Here is a 21,979-nt window from a genome sequence, read left to right on the forward strand (position 1 = left end):
CCAGGCTCAGGGATCTGTAAGTGCTAAGTGTGTCTAGCATATCTGAGGAGATGTCCAGGTGGCTGGAGCAAAGTGAGCAAAAGGGCGAGTAATAAAAGAGGAAGCTGGTGAGGTAACAGGGAGGCAGAGCAGATCATGAGGGGCCATGGCAGCCATGGCCAAGGTCCCCATTTCCTGTGCAACGTGATACCATTAGAGGATTTTGACAAGAAAAACGGCATGATGCGGCTACTGCGTGAAGAAGAGCCTGGAAGAAGGTGAGGGAAGAGGCAGAGAGACCAGCCAGGAAGCAGTTGCAACACATTTAATCCTAGTTAATGATGATACCTCGTGGCTTGGACCAAGATGGTGCCAGGGATGCAGGGAGGTACCGTCCAGCCCCTGCTCCAACGATGGTGAGACACAGTTGTTGGCTCAAAAATGCATTTTAGAAGTGCAGTTGACAGATGTGCCGAAGAATCGGATGTGGAGTGAGAGAAGCATCAAGGTTGATAAACTAGAAGGATGGCTTAGCCATTTAATGCGATGTTTACAATGAGAGAAGCCAGATTTGGAGAGGAGGGCATCTTCCCTGGTGGCTCAGACAGTAAAGAATCTGCCTGCAATGCAGGAGACCTGGGTTTGCTGCCTGGGTGGAGAAGATCTCCTGGAGAAGGGAATGGCTACCCACTCCAATATTGTTGCCTAGAGAAGCCCATGGACAGAGGAGCCTAGTGGACTATTGTCCACAGGGTCACAAAAGAATTGGACACAACTGAGTGACTAAGCACACACACAGGTTTGAGGAGGGGAAGATCAGGAACTTGGTTTCAGACACACTGAATTTGAGATACCAATTCAACATCCAGATGAAAGTGTCAGGCAGCTGGTATACAAGATGGAGTTCAGAGGCGGGGACGAGGTGAAGATGGCGGTTTAGGCGTCTTCAGTATATACGTAACTCATATTTTAAGGCATGGGACAAGAGAGATCGCTAAGGCAGTGTGGCTAGAAAAGAGAAGAGCACGGAGAGCTTGAGGCCAGGGACACTTCAGTGTTTGCAGAAAGATGAAGAGGGTCAGCACAGGAGGCTGAGAAAGAACGAGGTGAGGAGAAAATGAAAAGGCAGCAGGAGCTAGGCCAGAAGGTGTTTCAAGGCAGAGGGAGTGAGCAGCTGTGTCAGACGGTCACGGAAACTACAAGCTGGGCACTGACCTTTGGCAGGGAGAGAGGCGAGTCTCACTCACTTCCTGTGAGAAAGGGGGACCACTTGCCTGCCTTCCTCAGAAGACTATGGTACAGCCCACAGGAGACCATGGGCAAACTGTAGAGCTCACTGAATGTGAGCTGTCTGTTTTTATTTATGACCCACTAAACCCAGAACCTGTTGAAATGATGGGAGGACGTGTTAGGCACAATTGATTTTAAAGATGCTTCTGGCTCCATTATCGCCTCATAAAAAGGCTCATTTCCTGCTGCTCTTCACGAGGACACTCATGCAAGGATGAAAAAGTCCCCCTCAGAGGTGGAAGCCATCAGGACTGATATTTTTTATGGGTGGTTAGTGGAAACTCTGGGAAAGGGTAGAAGCAAATAATGGAACCAAACACGGCTCACTGGGTCTTTACGCAAGATGACAGGCGCTGCCCTTCCAGAGGGAATCGAGTGACCCTGTGCCTCACAGCAAGGGCTCCGTGGAGAAAACTATCAACCAGGGGCAGCCATGATCTCACCGAAAAACAAGCAAAATGGTGGGGGCGGGGGGGCGGTGGTGAGAGGGAGCTGGAGAGGAGGAATCGTGAGGGAAAGTGGAAAGAGCTTGAGCTTTGGAGTCAGGCACGTCTGTATAGGAACCATGATTACCAGATGGTCTTTACAAGTCACGTGACCTCCCTGGCCCTCAGTTTCCTCATCTGCAGAAGGAAATGGTAGCAATTCCCAAAGGTTTTCCTAAGAAGCGAGCTGATACATGGGGAAACGCATTTAGGGTCATCGGCTTCCCTTCCCTTTAGTAGCAGTGGTGTCTCTCCAACTCAAGGACCCTGTCCGCCCCCTTCTTTGGCAGAAGCAGTTCTCAGGACAGCATTAACATGAACAGCATCGTGAAACTGTTTGAGAATCCTTCCTCCTCCTCCTCCACCCCCACCCATGAGGCTGCAATTTTCAGAACTCAGGGTACAGTAGGACATGCCCTGAAGGACAGCAGAAGCCCGGTGGGGGTGAGGAGAGCAGGGAATGTTGGGGGCAAGAGGCAGGAGTGGGGCCTTTTCCAAGAGAGCCTCACCCTCCTGCCCCCTCCACCTGCATTCACAGGCTGACAAACGTGGTCTCCAGAGTCAGGCTGAGGTTTGAACTCTGGACCTGCACTGACTAACCTGTACCTAATTTGGCCAAAGAAATGTGTTTCTGAGGATTAAAAAGTATATACCTTCCTTGAGGATGCATCCTAAGAATTTAATGAGATACTGCATGCTAAGTTGCTTCAGTCATGTCTGACTCTTTGCAACCCCATAGACAGACAGTAGCCCTTCGGGCTCCTCTGTCCATGGGGTTCACCAGGTATGAATACTGGACTGGGTTGCCATTTCCTTCTCCAGGGAACAAGATATTAGATATCAGGTAATTCTCAAGGTGCCTAGCACCTAGAAACCAGATTCCTGTGGTCATTGTTTGTTTCTACTTGTTTCCGTTCCTTCTGCTCTGTGACGTGGATTGCATCCCATTTCTCTTCTTGCTGATCTAGGGAAGGACCTGCGATGGTGAGGAAGTTTAGCCTCGGTGCTGCCCAGAGCATTCAGATCAGATCAGTCACTCAGTCGTGTCTGACTCTTTGCGACCCCATGAATCGCAGCACACCAGGCCTCCCTGTCCATCACCAACTCCCAGAGTTCACTGAGACTCACATCCATTGAGTCAGTGATGCTATCCAGCCATCTCATCCTCTGTCGTCCCCTTCTCCTCTTGCCCCCAATCCCTCCCAGCATCAGAGGGCCTTAGAATGAGGAAGCAGGTTGTAGTTCAGAACTGCGAGACAAAGACAAAAGATAGGAGCTGGGAAGGTATAGGAACAAAGAGGAGGTGAAGGGTGAGGCAGGGTGGAGGGGACAGCCTCACGTGTTACTGTGAGCGTGGATGAGATGACTGACCTTTCCTGCTTCTGGAGCTGGTTCTGGAGGGCATGGAGGGTCAGTGTGGGGTAAGGCTTGTTCAGAGAAACCGCCCTGGCCCGCCAGAGCCACGTTCTGCCTCTCTGCTCTACTCAGACTTGACATCTCTTGATATCCATGTGATTTCTGCCTCTGACCTGTCCCAGACCTGTTTCCACAAACCCCCCTTTCTCCAAACCTGACCTCAGCCCCTGGCCTGATTTAGGCTGTGTGATTCCCATTTGGTTCATGCAGATGGAAGTGTGAGTACAGCTGTAAGACCATAACAATATGTTTACAAAAGCAAAATGAGAGAACGCATCCCTGTGAAGGTGGACATGAGTACCCTGTCCTTTCTTGGAGGACTTTTATTTTAATTGGCATAGTTCTGGGAAAGTGCTAACATCATGCAGATGAGGTGTGAACTGTGAGTGCCCTGAAATACTTTGTTTGAAAACAGTCCTGTGGGAGATGGATAAGGGCTATAAGGATTCTTAAAAGATCCTTTCTGGGCCTTAGAGACTTGTTAAAGGAGTTTTTCATTTAAGTCTGAAGTTTGGGTTGCTTGCTCTGAATTTAGGTCCTTCAGTCTTCAGAATGTAAAATACCTGGTCCCCCAGTGCCCCATCCAAGGCTCTCCCAGCTACATGAACCTTTAAATAAGGGGACGTTCTCCTGAGGCTTCACGGCTTTGCAGCTGTCCCTGGGTACTCCATTCTCTGTACTCAGGCGGTACAAATCGGTTCTAATACCAGCGTGGCCTAAATGTGAATAAGAATAGGGACTCTTCTTGTGGTCCAGTGGCTAAGACTCTCACTACCAATGCAGGGGACCCAGGTTTGATCCCTGATCGGGGAACTAGATCCTCCATGTTGCAACTAAGACCCAGTGCAGCCAAATAAATAAAAATCAACATTTTTTATCTAAATAAAAAAAGAATAAGAATAGTAACGAGTATTGATGCTAATACAGGCACAGGATTAGCACATTACTTGAATTATGTCATTTTGTCCCCCTAACAACACTATGCGGTAGACACACTTTTTAACTCAACATTTCAGAGATGAGAAAGCTAAAGGAAGTCAGAGTCTCACTAAAAGACACAGAGCTAGTCACGGTGCAGTCAGGGTTTGAATTCAGGTATAATAACTAGGGCTTATGTCTGCAACCACGCTACTTTCCTGCCTGCTGGATTAGTAAAGATGAAAAAGATTGATAGCATCCAGTGTGCCCAAAGTTGCAAAAACACTGGCACACACACGTACTTGAAGAAGTATCAGTTGGTACAGACATTTGGAGGACAGTTTGGTAGGTGCCACCAAAATTGTCAATTTGCTTCATTGTTTGATCATTCTTGGAAATTTATGACATAGGAACTTATAAAGAAGTACATTCACAAGTGTTCAGTAGAGCATCATGTATAGAAACAAATATCCACCAATAATACCAGCTACATAAGAGAACATCCATGCTATAGAATTCTACACATACATTAAAAACAAACAAAAATGGTGTGGCTTTGCTTTCCCACCAATTTACTAAGGTTCCACAGCACTTGGATTTGGCTGCGAACAGGCCAGACTCTCTCCAATCCTGAAAAGCTTTGGTTCTACTTTAAGAAAACTATGTCAGGACTTCCCTGGTGGCCCAGCGGCTAAGACTCTGTACTCCTGATGCAGGGAGCCCAGGTTCGAGCCCTGGTTAGGGAAATAGATCTCATATGCCACAACTAAGACCAGGTGCAGCAAAATAAATACATGAATGAAACATTCTTTTTGAAAAAGAAAGAAAAATGTTTAGTTTCTCAAATACATTTTTCCAAATGGTTCCTGTGCTCTTATTTCATTGGATAACACAAACATGCAGATGGTATGTAACCATAAGATGAAACAGCGGACAGGAAGAAGCTGTTCTAAGGCCTGCACCCATGGACAACCATCCTTGGAGCCTCCATGGCTCTAAAAGGTACAGATAGAATGCCAGTACCATAAATAAACACTAATGGAGAGCCTCGACAATTTCTGAGTTATATACTACAAAGGCAAAATCAATGTCATTAGTTGCAATTTGACAACCAAGGTTTCGTTGTAATACGAGGTATGTCTGCAGGGCCAGCCAGCTAACCTAGTGGCCCCTTAACTCCACCCACATTGACTTTTTTTTATTATTATTTTTATTTATTTGGTTGCACTGGGTCTTCCTTACTGCATGTGGGCTTTCTCTCGTTGTGGGAGCGAGGGCTACTCATCGTGGCAGTGCTCAGGCTTCTCACTGTGGTGGCTTCTTGCTGCAGAGCACAGGCTACAGGAGTGAGAGCTTCAGCTGTGGTAGCCTGTGGGCCCTGGAACACACAGGTTTAGCAGTTGTAGAGCGTGGGCTTAGTTGCTCCGCAGCATGTGGGATCTTCCCAGATCAGGGATCAAATCCAAGTCCCCTGCACGGGCAGGCAGATTCTTATCCACTGCACCACCAGGAAAGTCCTTACTTTTTTTAGTAAAGTATTTCTTCAAGGGCAAAAGGACTGTCATCAGACAGTATCTCATAACTTGGATCTCATGCTTGGATTTCCTTTTTCTTAGTCTTGACCTGGCTTACCCTAGTTTGAGAATCTCAAACACTCTCAAAATCAACAAAAGGAAAGCTCTGATGTCACAGGTACCGACAAGGAAAGTTTTTCATGATATGATAGTAAGGGGAAAATGTAAAAATCATGGTGCAGAATGAGATTTCAATATGATGCAGTTTTCATGGGAAAGGCCATATCTAATGTTCATGCACACACACACGCGTGTTGTACCTAAGTATAGTAAAAGATCTGGGATGATATGTACCACACTGTAACATGCTGGAGAGGGAGGTGGCAGAAGGCAGGATAGATGCTAGAGTGGAGAGCTCAGCATTTACACTGTGCTTCTGTGATGCTAAATTTTCCCACAAAAAGCATGTATTATTCTGAAATTAAAAATCAAAGGAAAAAACTAGATGATGCAGGCCATGTAGGCGAAACTTGGGAATTAAGAAATCCCTGTGGTTTCGGCAGCAGGCAGAGGACATGGTCAGGATGGCCATGGTTGCTGGGTTGGTGCGGAGACTCCTTGACCAGGTCTCTGGTCTGCTGAGGAGGGGTTCCCCCAGACCACACTGGCCACACTGCAGGTAACAGTTCATGAGGCTATAAATCAAGGTATGGAGGAGGAGACGGAAAGAGCTGGGAAGGTATTTCTACTTGGGGAAGAAGTTGCCCTGTACGATGGGGTTAGTTGAGGCCTGTGGAAAGAATATGGAGATAAGAGGATCATAGATACTCCTGTATCTGAGTCGGGTTTTGCTGGAATTGCTGTAGGTGCAGTTCTGGCTGGGTTAAGGCCCATTTGTGAATTTATGCTCTTCAGTTTCTCTATGCAAGCCATTTACCAGGTTATAAACTCAGCTACCAAGACCTGTTACGCATCAGGAGGCCTTCAGCCAGTGCCCTTAGTCTTCAGGGCGCCCAGTGGCGCCCCCGCAGGCGTAGCTGCCCAGCACTCCCAGTGCTTTGCTGCCTGGTATGAGCACCTCCCAGGCTTGAAGGCGGTCAGTCCCTAGAATTCAGAGGATGCAAAAGGACTTATTAAATCTGCCATTCAGGGTAAGTCCAGTGGTGGTGCTGGAGGTGAACTGATGTATAAAGTTCCTTTTGAACTTCCCCAGGAGCGCAGTCAAAAGATTATCTGATCCCTATAGGAAAAGCCAAACTAGAAAGGCAGGGTACACGTGCAACCATAGCTTCTCATGCCAGACCTGTCAGCCACTGCTTAGAAGCTCAGCAGTGCTATCTAAAGAGGGACTTGAGTATGAGCTGATACATTTGCAGACCATCAGACCAATGGACATTGAAACAAGAGAAACCAATGTCATGCAGACCAGTCACCTTGTTATTGTGGAAGGAGGCTGGTCACAGTTGGCAGTAGGAGCTGCAATCTGTGCCAGGATGATGGAGGGTCCTGTGTTCAATTTCCTGGATGCTCCTACAGCTCATGTCACCGCCAATGAGGTCCCTGTGCCTCATGCAGATTCTAGAAGACAACTCTGTACCTCAGGTTAAAGACTTCATATCTGCAATAAAGAAAACACTAAATATCTAGCCTGGACTTGAATTTCAGGTCATTGGGATTTACTTAAAATACTTGCTGACACTTCAGCTGGACTATCCTGTAAGACCTTCTGATTTGTAAAATTATCTCTAAAAGCAACAGTGGATGTTTTTGTACTGGGAAGAAGTTTAAATGTGTTTGTGGACTCTCCTGCCTAAGTTCCATGCTCTTTTAGTCTGCTACAAGCAGCCAAGTTCTCTGAATAAGATTCATATACAATTTTACCCTCTCACTAGAAGGACAAGGTTTAAATGCGGCAGAGTCCTGATGAAAGATATATCCTAAAAAGGATAACTTAAATGTAAAAATAAAAGCATACAACCTACATTTACTGTTAGACTGTTGTGATGAGGAATAAAGGAATTCGTACTTTTAAAAGAAAAAGGAAGTCAGCATGGAAGTTATGGGGAGCTGTTGCGGGGTTTAGGCAGGCAGTGAATGTGGTCAGTTTTGCACCAATGTGGAGGGTGGTCTGGGGAAAAATAAGAAGATGCTGGAGCCAGGGCAACTAGTGAGGAGACCATGGAAGGACTTAAGAGAGGCTAAGACTGTGAACACAGTGGATCTTGGAGCCTGGCAGCTGTGAGGGGGTGAGAGGTGGAGAGATGCAGGCAGCTTGGGGATGTGCTCAGTGGGGCTGCTGGAGAAATAGCCGTATTCTGGGGGCAGCTAAAGAATTCAGTGTGGGACACGTATGAGCTGATCATACCTCGTATGAGCGAGGAAACCTCAATCACAGGGTCCAGCCTGGGCTTTCAGGAGACAGGTCACCTCTCACACGTGACTTCACGTCGGGCAGTTTCCCTTGGTCACTCAGCATATGTGTCTTAGGAGTGAGTGAGGGATACAGTGTCAACAAATAAAACAATCTCCCAGGAGAAGTGTCACACGCTCTGTTGGAACTTGGAAATGCTCTCCCTGCAGACCTGTGAGTGTGGGGATGTTTATATATCCACAGAGTATTTCTTCTGACCAAAAGCGGGACCCACCCCCAACCAGGGAAGCTTGAGCTTGGAGTAGGCTTTGAGCTTCTGGGGAGAGGGGGTACCCTGGGGGCCTCACCCACCCAGTGGGTGCCCAAGCCAAGCTGAGTTACTGTCCCCTCTAAGGCATCTCCCACCCTCCCATCCTTCCCTGGCTATAGACTAGGTGCTCCAAACCAGAGGCTCTTTATAATCTTTGGGCCTGAGCCTGGAGGCACCTCTGACCTCCTCATTGTATATAGTTTCCTCGGGGCTGTGGGATTTTCTGGGCAAGGTACCCACCAACTAAGGAGAAGTTCACCAATTCATCCCAAATATGTGCTAGGTACCTACTGCCAGGAACAACTCCAAGGACTGAGGCAGAGCCGTGGGCCAGTGCAGCTAGTCTCCGCCCTCCTGAAATTCAGAGACCATTCAGTCGGCATCAAAGCTCTTCCTGTCCCTGCTGGTAACATCCTGGGCTTTTCTGTGGAGCATGGACGGTGCTGTCTGAGCACTGCTGGGCCCAGGCCGGGGGAAGGCAGGCTCTGGGATCAGCTGAATCTGCTCTGGGGAAACCCCCACCAGAGCTGAATTTGGGCACCTGTGGATACTTACTCTTTGAAAAGCATATGGAAACCCTCAGCCCCAATGTGTTATTGAAATAAAAACCCAAACCAACCTCGAAGTGAAGCTAAGCAAGATTAACAACATTCTGATTTTTCTCCCTCATGTTGGTGATGAAGGCCCTCCTTCCCAATGTTAATTATCAGATTCTTCTTCAAAAAATTCTCTTAGGTTCTCAAGCTTTAAGAGTGCCCTACACACTGCCCAAAGCAAAATAGAGCAGGATAACATGAGTGGCCCAGGAGCGTGGGGCTCAGGCTTCTCTTCGCCCTCCTTGTCCAAGGGAGTCTGATCCAGTGTGTGCAGTCTCGACAGCAAGGGAGGCCGTGGGGGTGACGCTCCTCGAGGTTAGGTGTGGCTGGAGCAGACCCATCAGCGCCTGGACGTGGAGAGCATGAGCTGCCCTCCAGCCTGGACACAGTCTGGCCATCCCCGCCAGAGGGCAGGTCAGAGCCTGGCTCCCAAGGGGAAGGGTCTGAGATGGAAACCTCAGGTGTGGCTCAGTGGGACTGTTGGTGTTCAGCACACACCAGGCACCCTGGACATAGCCCCACCTCACAGGACCGCCAAGACTCCAGGGTGCCCCCACCCTGGAGCAGGCTGTCTCCACACCTGGGTAGGTAGAGCCTCTGCAGCAGGTAAGGGTGTGGGGTGGACAACGTCACCATGTTAAAGCCATCTTTTTCCCTGAGCCCAGCTCTCCTCACTAAATACCTGTGGTCCTTTTTTACAGAGCGACGAGGTCCTCACCGTCATCAAAGCCAAAGCTCAGTGGCCAGCCTGGCAGCCTCTCAACGTGTAAGTAGCAACGCCCTGTCCAGCCCCGGTCCTGGCCTTGCACTTGGAGCTGCCCACCTACTGGCCACCACATGCCAGTCATGTCATACAAGTCGGTACTGCCTCTTAGGTGAGGTGTACTGCCCACTGCCCATGGGTAGAGTATCAAGTATTTCCACTCCTTGGGGAATGTGGGCTTGGTATCTGTGTCCCCCATGGCTTGAACACCACAGAGTACCCAGACATTGGAGGTGTTAACACAGTTAACTACAAGACATCAGGGGGAGAATTCTGCACTGAGATATAAAATTGAGGGTCACCAAGGCGTGGGAAACGATCAACACCAAGCACATGGATGACAGAGAGAGCCGGAGAATGAGAGTCTGGGGAGTCCCAAGGGAGCTCTAACATTGACTGCTGAGGAGGACTTGCCTGCAAAGGAAGCAAAAACAGAGTAGCAAAGAGATTAGGGAAGGAAGCTCAGTATCAGGGAAACCAAGGAAAGAAAGCATTCAAGGAGACAGCGGGGAATTCCCTGATGGTCCAGTGGTTAGGACTCTACATTTTCACTGCCAAGGGCGAGGGTTCATCCTCTGGTTGGGGAACTAAGATCCTGCAAGCCTTGCAGTGTGGCCAAGCAAAAAAAAAAGAGAGAGAGAGAGAGAGTGACCAGCTGTGTCCAGGGTAACTAAGAGATTAAGGAAGGTTGGAGCTGCACAATGCCTATTGGATTTATCAACATCATCAGTGACCTTACTGGGAATCCTTTCTGCTGAGTAATGGGGAGAGGGGACACAGCCTGGAACAGGGTGAAATGTGACCAGAAGGTGAGGTTATGGAATCAGTGAGTGCAGACAGCTCTTCTGCGAAGTTTGCTGTGAAAGAAGAGAGACTGGGCAGGAGATCCAGGAGGATGAAAGAATCGATGGAGCTTTTTTTTTTTTAAGATAGAGGAGACTTACTGAAAACTTGAACAAAATATTTGGGGGTACCTTTTCACCCTTCACCCAGCCCTCAGACTTCCTGGGACCCTAGTGAAACAGGATTGATCCATGGCAAACACTGATTCCCCAAACTCCCAAAGCCTCTGCCCTCATGCCACCAGCTTGTTAAGGGAAAGGAATTTTCCTTTGGTTTTCCCATACCCCAGTCTCCCCTTTCCTCTTCCAAATCTCATTAGGAAGTCAAATTAGGAAGCCTCCATGCAGCCAAGTTTTGCTTTGCAGAAACAGCCCTGCCCCTCCTTGTGAGCCTGCTCGATTGAGGTTAATGGGATTCCAGCCTCCCTCGGGCCAGTGGAAAGCCAGGGTGACCTACTTTGTGAGGTCCTGCCCGGCAAAACTGACTTGTTTTTCAATGATCTTCATCTTTATCCCCAGGACCACTTCTCAAAGGACAGCCACGAATGAACAAATTAGCTGCTGACTTGTTTAGCTCAATAAATCAAGCTGCAGCTCCAACAGCCCAGAGCACAGGTAGAGACCGGAAAGACAAATTCTGAGCAAAACGCACGTCCTTCATGAGTTCCTCCAGTACCAGAGTAGAAAATGCCCATCTTTCCTCAAATCAGTGCTGAATTTTCACCACCCAGTTCCTCCAGTTTAATCTGTTAGGAATTACTGAATCTTTTAAAAATAATTTTTATTCCCTTTCTTATAATGTATCCTGTAAATCATCCCCTTAATTATTCCCAGCCATTCTGTTTAATTAACATGTGTTTAGTCAGGTCTGTTTGCGAGAAAAATGAGAGGTTAAATAGAGACATGGTCCTCACCCTTTCCAAAAATCATGCCTCTGGAGGGTCTGTGCTCCCTTACTCACTTCAGTCATGGTTCCCAGGGGGCCAGACGCATCTTTCTCTCAAATCAGGGCTGGAAGTTTCAGAGCCCTCCAGTCTCCTGGAGAACCTGTCCAAGACCACTAATTTCCTCAGGATTGTAAAAAAAGACTGGCTTTGAACCTGAGAAGCCAACAGTAGATCTAAATGGGCCAGATGGACCTGGAGCCCTAGATGCCTCCAGGTTATATACAGTTTTCCAAGGTAGAAACCTCATGGAAACATTTCTCCACCCACACAGAACTTCAACTTAGTGAATGACTCTGGCGCCACCTAGTGTCAAGATTGAGTTTCTGCAACTTTGAAAGCTTTGTATTGGAGATTATTTGAAATGAACAAAAGGGACAAAATGTGACTTGAGTCTCACTGATGGTTGTTGTTCAGTTGCTAAGTCTGGTCAGACTCTTTGCGACCCCATGGACTCCAGGATCCTCTGTCCTTCAGTGTCTCCTGGAGTTTGTGCAAATTCATGTCCATTGAGTTGGTGATGCTATCTATCTCATGGTCTGCCGCTCCATTCTCCTTTTGCCTTCAATCTTTCCTAGCATCATGGTCTTTTCCAACAAGTCAACTCTTTGCATCAGGTGGCCAAGTATCAAAGCTTCAGCAACAATCCTTCCAATGAGTATTCAAGGTTGATTTCCTTTAGGGTTGACTGATTTGATCTCCTTGCAGTCCAAGGGACTCTCAAGAGTCTTCTCCAGCACCACAGTTCGAAAGCATCAATTCTTCAGCGAGAGTCTAACTGATACAGATCTGTAACTTAGATTGATATAGTAAGTCTAGATTGGTATAGAAAGACCATGCTGCTGCTAAGTCGCTTTAGTCGTATCCGACTCTGTGCGACCCCATAGACGGCAGCCCACCAGGCTCCCTGTCCCTGGGATTCTCCAGGCAAGAACACTGGAGTGGGTTGCCATTTCCTTCTCCAATGCATGAAAGTGAAAAGTGAAAGTGAAGTCGTTCAGTCGTATACGACTCCTAGCGACCCCATGGACTGCAGCCTACCAGGCCCCTCCATCCATGGGATTTTCCAGGCAAAAGTACTGGAGTGGGTTGCCATTTTGTTTTTGAAAGTTTTGTTTAGAAAAGCTGAATGAGAAGGAAATCCGCATTTACCAAGTCATAGTATAAATCCGCATTTACCAAGTCATAGTATAATGCCCAGAGAAGGCAGTGGCACCCCAGTACTCTTGCCTGGAAAATCCCATGGATGGAGGAGCCTGGTAGGCTGCAGTCCATGGGGTCGCTAAGAGTCAGACATGACTGAGCGACTTCACTTTCACTTTTCATTTTCATGCATTGGAGAAGGAAATGGCAACCCACTCCAGTGTTCTTGCCTGGAGAATCCCAGGGACGGGGGAGCCTGGTGGGCTGCCATCTCTGGGGTCACACAGAGTCGGAGACGACTGAAGCGACTTAGCAGCAGTATAATGCCAGTCATGATGATAAGCAGTTTCCTCACTAAAAGCCCTGGGGTGGGTCTGAGGATGCTCCCATTTTGCAGATTAGTAACTACAAAGGGAGGTGAAGTCAAAGCTGCTGCCACATCTAGCGGTTTCTTCCAGTCCCCTTTCCCCCCGCCCCCACACCACGCTGCCTCTCTGAATGTAAAAAGACAAAACATATCTCCATGCCTTCATTGTGTTTTCATTTTTCTGGTATGAATTATCCGTTTATAACTTTCTTACCTATTAGAATCGTCAGGTTTTGTTTTCACAGATTTAGACTAGCTCTGTAGGTACTATGCTCATGCTTAGTGGCTCAGTCCTGTCTGACTCTTTGCGACCCCATAGACTGTAGCCCACCAAGCTCCTCTGTCCATGGAATTCTCCAGGCAAGAATATGGAGTGGGTTGCCATGCCCCTCTCCAAGGGACCTTCCCGACCCAGGGATCAAACCCACATCTCCTGCATTGGCAGGCAGATTCTTTACCACTGCACCACCTGGGAACTCTGTTTGTACTATAGACATTAATATTTGTCAGTCACACTACAGGGAGACATTTTTTTGCCAGCACATCATTCTTCCGTTCTATTTCAACATTGTTCTTTCCATTATGCAGATATTTTTGGTTGGTATATTATTCAATTAGTTACTTTTGTGATTGCTTTTATAGTTTCAAAGCTGAAAAAATTAATGTTTCTCTAACAGATCAGAACACTTGACTTCTTTCCTATGATCTGGCTGTTTTCTACTTAACTCTGAGGTTTTGCTGTTTGGGGGAATTTGATGTGTGTGATATAAGATGTGACTCCTATATATTTTTAAACTGCAATTAAGTTACCCCAACCCCACTTGCTGCATGATCTGTCCTCTCCCTCAGTTGTTTATGAGTCCTTATCTAAAGTTTCTGGACTCTTCACTCTGGGCCACTGATTTATATTTCTGTTTTTCTATTTTACATTTAGATTTCATTTATTTATTTTTGGCTGCACTGTGTCTTTGTCACCGCACGCAGGCTTTCTCTGTGTGCCGTGTGCAGGCTTCTCACCATGGTGGCTTCTCTTGTTACGGAGAACAGGCTCTCGGGTCCGCGGGCTCTAGTTGTGGCACACAGGCATGAGGAATCTTCCCGGACCAGGGATCGAACTTGTGCCCCTTACACTGGCAGGCAGATTCTTAACCACTGGACCACCAGGGAAGTCCATCTTATCCTGAGTATTACACCATTTTAATTATCATGCTTTATAATATATTCTGATACATAGTATGGCCAGGACAACTCTCTTTCCCAGAAAAGTGATAAAAATGTAAATCCCAGATAGAAAAAATAAGATCAAATTAACAAAACACTATGTATGGGAAGACATGGAATATAAGAAAAGATGAATAAGAATTTTTATTATGAATTAAAGAATTCCAATCATATCTAGCATTTTCTAAAGAAAACTCACATATATTTTTATCATTTCCTTATTTTAAACAGCATTTTTAATTATAAAAGTAATAAATACTCTGAGGTAACTTTAAAATTAGATCTGAAGGCCAAAGCAAGTGCAAGAGCTCTATATTCATTTCCTAGATTAACTCATTTATTTCAAAAAGCATTTGAGGAGAACCTACTGCATGCCGAGTTCTAGACCAGGCCCTGGGGTACAGCTGTGAACAGGACAAAAATGGCCCTTCCTCTTTTGGAACCTACCAGAACAGAGAGAAAGAAGAAACTCCAAGGAAAGAGTGAGTTCAACATGCTCTGGGAAGGTGCACCTAAGCAATTTGAGGGGGAGACAGGAAACATTTCCTCCAGAGTATGTCACGTAAGCAAGATGCAACTGAAGGTATTAGAAAACCATCCCCAGACTTTTAGACATTCAAATTTACCATATTACTCAATTACCACATGACCGGGTGTTTTGTGCAGGGATTGGTTGCCCCAGAACTTCCTATCCCTTGAAACTTACCAAGGTCTGGAGGATACCTCACTCAGGTTACAGATCTGGCCCAAATGCACTAGCAGAAAATGATTTGTATACACCTTGTACAACACAGAAGGTTCTCAGATGGTTACATCCTTCAGCTGGGTGGAGTATCAGGGTGGTGGGTCAGGCGAGGTTTGGTTTATGTTGGTTTGGTTTCTCCAGCTCTGGATCTCTGGGCAGAGCCGCTGTGGTCCTCTTGGGCTGCCATGATGTAGCGTCATCCACGGGGTGCAGGATAGGAAAGACTCGCCTGAGCCACAGGCACACGCTCAGGGAGATGGGAAGGTAACAGGTGCAGTGGTCGGTCCGAGGAGCCTTCCTCTGAGGCACTGCTGGACTCCCGAGGGCTCGAGATCCAAGCAGTCCCGCTCTGCCCACGTGCCCATGCTCTCTGCCAGGCAGACCCCAGACACGTCCTGTTAATCCCTAAGTGAGCAATACCACAGCTCCCCAGGCTGCAATTCTTGTAGATACCAAGTCTTTAAAGAAGCTGCTCAAAGCTATGACCTACATGCCAGAAAATGTACACATGGGAAAAGGAAACGAGGTCCCGCAATTTGTGCCTAACTAAATAGCAGACTATGTCCGTGGGGCCTTCAGCAGTCTTTAAAGGCTTCCTGACATAGCATCTCCTTTGAGGTGGCAGGTGGGTGATGTCACATGAGGAAACCAAGGCTGGAAGAGTGAGCGAGCTACCCTAATAAGTAGCCGAGCTCGCCATCACACGTCCACCTGTTCAGCTGGCCCACTGGACACCTGGCACTGGGATTCCTGCCTGCCGGGCTCCTAGTCTAGTGGGGGCGAGCAAACAGTGAGGATGGGATCACAGCCAAAGGGCACAGCTGAGACCTACACAGAGAGCGTGGAAATGCAGACCAAGGGCACCGGCCTCAGTGCAGGGGATCAGAACAGCTCCCGGAAGAGGCGACTCAGAACCTGAGGCTTGGAAGATGAGCAGACCGGTGAGTCTCAAATTCGAGGCATATTAGAATCATTGAGAGGATTATTAAAACAAAATGCTGGGTCCTACCCTCCCCCCTCCCCAGAGTCTCTAAGTAAATCTGGGGTGACGCCCAATTATGTGCATTTCCAACAACTTCCAACACCGACACTGCTGGTCCCAGACCACACTCTGAGGAGGAGGTCCACCTCCTCAGAGCTCCACCGAAGAGGAGCTTTCCCAGCGGAGACGAGGGCACGTGGGACCTGATGCCAAAGCCAGGCTCAGGCCAGGCTCTTCCTCCACTCAGGTGCCTCCCCTCCACCTAGACTGCCATCAGGCTAGAATGTGAGGTGCATCCAGGAAGGCTTCCCTCGCCTGGCCTCTATTTTCTGATCTCCATCTGACCCTTCAATGCTGCTTCACTCAGTAACATTTTGCCAAGTGCCAGGCACTGGGCTAAGGATCGGATGTGAGTTTTCATTAAACACTCACAATAACCCTTTGGGGTAGATGATAGAGGGAATCCCCATTCTACAGATTGGGACACTGAGGCACAGAAAGGTTTGGTCATTTCAAGGATGCACAGCTCTAAGAGGTGGCGTGGGGTGTGCACCCAGGTTTCCCACCTGCTCTGCTCGTGGTCTGATCCCATCCGGCCTGCCCAAGGGACCCAGTTCCACCAAGCCCAGCCAGGCCTGGAGTCATCGCTTTCAGGGGCCAGGTGAGAGCAGCCAGAAACAGCTGGTCCCAAACAGAGCAGCAGAGGGACGCCCCAAACAGCTGCCAGCCAGACCGAATAGACGAGCTGGTCCCCAGCCAAGGATTCCCCACAATCAGCAGCCTGGGAGGTGAGGGAGAGTCAGGCAGAGCTGCCTTCACACTGCGGCCTCACCAGCTGCGTCTCTGAGCTCATTAATTTCTGTGTGCTTTCTTTTCTACAAAATGAGATAATAAATTCCAACCCCACAGGAGTGTCATGAGGGGAAAATGGTGTTGCGGTGCCACCAAGTGTGCGCTGAGTGAGCACAGCTCTCCCACCATGCTTCTTGGTCTCATCCAGCTCTGGCCACTCCTAGGACCCCTTCTTGGGAACATGAAGGGATGGTGTTTGAAGAACTGCCTCTCATAGCTTGGCGGTCATCAGCCAAAGGTCTTTGGCTCTATCACTGGGTCCTTGCTCACCCACTGGAGGAAACGGCCTGGGGACCAGCTGTGAGGTGATGGGTGAGCTCTGGTGCCAAGGCAGCACCCTGCTCTAAGCAGCCTCTGGAGGGCAATGAGGCAGCAGGCTGGGGAGATGTCCCCCTGATGGCACAATGTAGCTCTAGAGAGTTAAAGTGGGGGAACTTAGAAATTGATGATGAAAAGAATACGGACCTCGAACTGAGATTGACTTAGGTCTCCATTCTCCCACTTTGCAACTTTGGACAGGTCACATAACAAAACCCTCTGAGCCTCAGCTTTCCCATCCATAGGTTGGAGTCAACAGTCCTTACCCCAGGTGTGCTCTGAGGCATCACTGAGAATGTATAAGGAAAGGCTTGGGGCACCACATGCAGTTTTTATCTGTCACGTTCATCTCACATCCAGTGCAGCTGGGTGCACACCCAGCTTACAGAACTTGTTCATTCGTTTATTCAGTAACATCGGTTGAGCATCTACACTGTGCCAGGCACTGGAAATAAAGCCAGAAAGACAGAATCCCTGCTATCCCAGAGCTTATACTCCAGAAAGGAATGACAGTCAATAAACAGTTAAATAAGAAAATAAACAAGTAGTTAAGTGCTGAAGACACATTAAAACTGGATAGGGCGGTAGCATATGGCTCCCTCCAAGCATGGCCAATGGATGGGCTCAGAGAGAGAAACCAGCCATGGCCAAAGATGGAGACCAAGAATCCCCCTTCTCTCTCTCTCATCCTTTAGCCATTGTCTGCCCAGATGTCCCTCGGAGCATGCACCCCCAGGGCCCCAAAAGTGACGGTCTCCGTATTTGTTTCTAGGAGAGCAGCACCCTCGGCTGAATTTTCAGTGGACAGGACGCGCCACTTGATGTCCTTCCTGACCATGATGGGCCCCAGCCCCGACTGGAACGTGGGCCTGTCCGCAGAGGATCTGTGCACCAAAGAGTGCGGCTGGGTCCAGAAGGTGGTGCAGGACCTGATTCCCTGGGACGCGGGCACCGACAGCGGGGTGACCTATGAGGTGTGTGCATGCCTGCAGTGGCAAGTGACAGACCTCCCTGCCCGGGCCTGTTCTGGGGGCCCTGGCCTCAGGGGTGAGGCTGGCTCAGGCTCTGAGCCAGATGAACTCACAGTCCAGCAGGGGAGCCCCGCAGGGTCCCATCATCATGTACTCACAAGCTGTGTGACTCAGGCTCTGGGAAGTGCCTGTCCAGATGATCAGGAGAGCACAGGGAGGGGGTCTGCTAAAGAGAGGTTCAGAGATAAGCAAAGGAATGGCAGGCAAAAGGCACAGAGGCTGAGAGAGAGAGAGAAGGGGAACAGAAGGAAGATGATGTTCCTCAAGCCGGACCATATTCCCAAGGCTTCCAGACGGCCAGACTAAGGAGTTTGGATTCTCCCGTGTTGTCAATATTTTTCAGATATGGCCAGCATACCAACTGCATCAAAATCTGGAGCCATCAGAAAACTAGGGGTAGAACAATCTAGAACAGATGTTGGTAAACTGTGGTTTGGAACCAAACCTGGAGCTTTGGAATCCGGCCTCACACATTTTGATCCCATGTTGTCTGGGGCTGCTTTCTCACTACACATTTGACTCATTGCAACAGACACAGCATGGGCCATGAAGCCTGAAATATTTACCACCTGACCCTCTGTGGATAAACATTCACGGATGCCTGGTCTAGTAGGAAGAACTCTGGATTCAGGCCAACCTGGTTCAGCTGTATCCTAGCTGGAAATGGCTCTCTGAAACTTGGCATCTTCATCTGGGATTAGTCCTACTGTGTACACAGGAGAATTTGAAAGTATAGATCCACAAATGTCCATGCATAACACTTGGCATGAACCAAATTCTATAAATATAAATATCAGTTGTACTTGTTAAGTTCCTGTCAAGGTTTTTGTTCTGATCATATATCAAATTGTTAATTTCCCACTCTGTATCTGTGTATTTTTTCCATTGCAGTCACCCAACAAGCCCACAATTCCCCAGGAGAAAATCCGACCCCTGACCAGTCTGGACCATCCTCAGAGTCCTTTTTATGATCCAGAGGGTGGATCCATCACTCAAGTAGCCAGAGTTGTCATCGAGAGAATCGCCCGGAAGGTACTGGGTTACAGCTCACCCTGGCACAGACCCCTCCCATCAGGAGACTGGACCCCTTTCTGCTCTAGAATCATGGGGTCCCTGGTATACTTAGGATGTGGTATTCCGGGGCCTCTTAGAGTTTCTAGACGCAAATTATCCCTACGATATAAATAAGCAAAATGAACATGGAGGAATGATGTGATGCTCAACCAAATGATTTACTCCAGGTAACTAGGCTTCATGGTAAGTGCCATAATCAATTACTAATGTCTGCCATGGGCTTCCCTGGTGGATCAGTTGGTAAATAATCTGCCTGCAATGCGGAAGGCATGGGTTCGATCCTTGGTTTGAGAAGATTCCCCTGGAGGAGGGCATGGCAACCCATTCCAGTGTTTTTTGCCTGGAGAATCCCCACGGACAGAGGAGCCTGGCAGGCTATAGTTCAAAGGGTTGCAGAGTCAGACACGACTGAGCGACTAAGCACAGCACACAGCCATGGGTCAGGAGTGGGAAGTTGTGGCTTTACTGCCATTTCTTCTTTCAGTCAGATTGTAAAAGTTGGCCCACAACTCTGCCACGGCCTAGGGTTTATGCACAGGGTGGGCATTCAATTTTATATCCTCCCTCATCTTTCTCCCATACAGTCCACTCTCTAATGAGGGCCCTCCAACTAAAATTCCTTTTGCAGGGGGAACAGTGCAATATTGTGCCCGACAATGTCGACGATATTGTAGCAGACCTGGCTCCAGAAGAGAAAGATGAAGGTAAGCTGCCTTCCTTTATTGCAGGTGGCAACATACTTTGGGAATAAAAGATAAACTATCTTTGGGGAAAGCAATTTGCTAACATGTTTAAAAAGCCACAGAAAAACCCTTTGACTTGATGATCCCTGTTTTAAGAAAGATTTTTGCTTGGGAGATAATCGAAGTAAGGCTAAGGCTAGGCACAAAGTATCAGGGAAATGGTGAAGGCTTGACACTGGAATATGTATTCAACACTATCAGGCCTTTAAAGTGTCATGTAAATGGCATCCGCATTGGCTTCATGGGACTCAGATGACTCTCCACTATGATTCTCACACTAGCCTGTGAGGCAGGGTGGGTCCAATCACTTCCGCAGCAAGGGAAGTCAGCCAGACCCTAGAGTCAGGAGGCAGTGGCACAGCCCTGGCTTCAGCTTAGAGTATCTCACAGCATCTGGAGCTGAACGAGCTGGGCTCTCCTCCCGGGCCCTGGGCGAGAAGCCCACCTTGCTGCATTTCCTCAACTGTAAGATGGGGATAATAACAGAGCCTGCCTCCTAGGGAGTTGTGGTCCTTACCACAACTGATGGGACGGATAAAGTTCTTAGAATGATGCTGGCACACAGTAAGTGCTCAGTGAACACTGACGATCCTTAATCTCATCATTACACTGTGTGTGGGATCCTGGGAAGGTGAGCAACAACACAGAAAAAGCCTACGCTTCCCCAAATTGCCCCATGATATGCCTGCATCCGTGTGGAAACGCTGTCTGCTGAAGTGAGGGCTGGTGTTTGGGTGTTGAGGAGAAGGGACAGTAGGAGAATCTTTCCTTACTATGAGGTTACTTCGATTTGTATTAGTGGGATGCCAAAGTATCATTTTTGAAGGGAAGTGAATGGCTGCTTGCATCGCAGGAGTACCCCGCCTCCCTAAGGCTGGTCAGCCAGTGGGGATTTTCTTGTCCCCATGTGAACTTGTCCAGGGGGAGGGCCAGTCACAGCTCCCATAGGCTCCCAGGGAAAACATCTCACATACTCTTCCCAGATGACACCCCTGAAACCTGCATCTACTCCAACTGGTCCCCGTGGTCCGCCTGCAGCTCCTCCACCTGCGACAAAGGCAAGAGGATGCGGCAGCGCATGCTGAAGGCACAGCTGGACCTCAGCGTCCCCTGCCCAGACACCCAGGACTTCCAGCCCTGCATGGGCCCCGGCTGCAGCGACGAAGGTGAGGAGGCACCCCACCAGCAGCTGGCTGAGAGCAGTTCAGGAAGGGGGGTCCTACCTGGCCATGCCGGCCTCTCCCACCTGGTCTGGCAGTGCCCGCAATGGGCACTATGACCCTGACTAGACTGTCAGTGGGGACTGCCTGCCTAGGGCGACCCTCATCTCCAACAGTATCTTGAGGGCTGTGAACACAGATGTCTCATGACATCAAAAGAATTCTTGAGATTGACTGACCACCCCAGCCATGCAAGAAAACAGACACAAGTTATTGAAGAGCTAGTAAACATGACAAATTACAGGAGGCAAGCTGCCTATTTCTGGGCCTTACCTCCAATTTGTTTTAAGAAGCAGGTGAACAGGTTGGCCAAGACTGAACCTAGATCCTTGCCCTAATTCTGTTATCCATGCACAGCCTGCCTCAGCCCAGGTCAGAGCCCTCACTTCCTTGCGTCAGAGCCTTTGGACTGATCGCAGCAGTTCTTTCCTTGTAACTGGTCAAAGGTCAGGCTTTAAAAAGTCAGGCTTGAACCACACACCTGCACCACCCATGTCATGCTGGCTGAAGCTACACATGCTGATTGCTGTGCAAAGGCCAGCTGCCCACCTTCCAAGGTACAATCCTCTCTCTGCCTGAACAGATCTGTACTCTGTGCTCTGATCTTAAGTGTCTCAGAGGCGCAACAAGGCAGTAAGAAGGAATGGGTAGGCTGGGCTGGTTTATAGAAGGAAGAAAACCACTTCCAAGCTGAGGATAACTGAAGAGACCTTACTGCCCCCTGGTGGGTCATTCACTTTCTGGCTCTTCCTAGGGCACGGTCTTAAACAAGCTCTCCTGGATACACTGCACAGTGACTTACGGCTGTCTGTGCCCAAGAGTGAACCCTGCATGCACAGGCAGGGTGCAAGTTGT

At 48.5% G+C, this 21,979-nt stretch overlaps 1 protein-coding gene, 1 non-coding gene and 1 pseudogene across 2 annotated transcripts in view; all 3 read left to right on the forward strand.

Moving 5' to 3' along the window:
• Nucleotides 1-21,979, forward strand: part of SPON1 (spondin 1) — a 314,673-nt gene that overhangs the window by 284,385 nt on the left and 8,309 nt on the right. The window contains exons 7-11 of the mRNA XM_070383983.1: nt 9,581-9,645; nt 17,829-18,030; nt 18,979-19,119; nt 19,790-19,865; nt 20,888-21,070. Coding sequence (XP_070240084.1) covers nt 9,581-9,645; nt 17,829-18,030; nt 18,979-19,119; nt 19,790-19,865; nt 20,888-21,070 — 667 coding nt within the window. The remainder of the gene's footprint in view (nt 1-9,580; nt 9,646-17,828; nt 18,031-18,978; nt 19,120-19,789; nt 19,866-20,887; nt 21,071-21,979) is intronic.
• Nucleotides 4,762-4,834, forward strand: TRNAR-CCU (transfer RNA arginine (anticodon CCU)). The gene has a single exon. It is a non-coding gene; the product is annotated as a tRNA-Arg (tRNA).
• LOC102283992 (pyruvate dehydrogenase E1 component subunit beta, mitochondrial pseudogene) lies at nt 5,643-7,329 on the forward strand (annotated as a pseudogene).

This window comes from Bos mutus, chromosome 15 (assembly GCF_027580195.1).
Source record: "Bos mutus isolate GX-2022 chromosome 15, NWIPB_WYAK_1.1, whole genome shotgun sequence".
NCBI lineage: Eukaryota > Metazoa > Chordata > Mammalia > Artiodactyla > Bovidae > Bos > Bos mutus.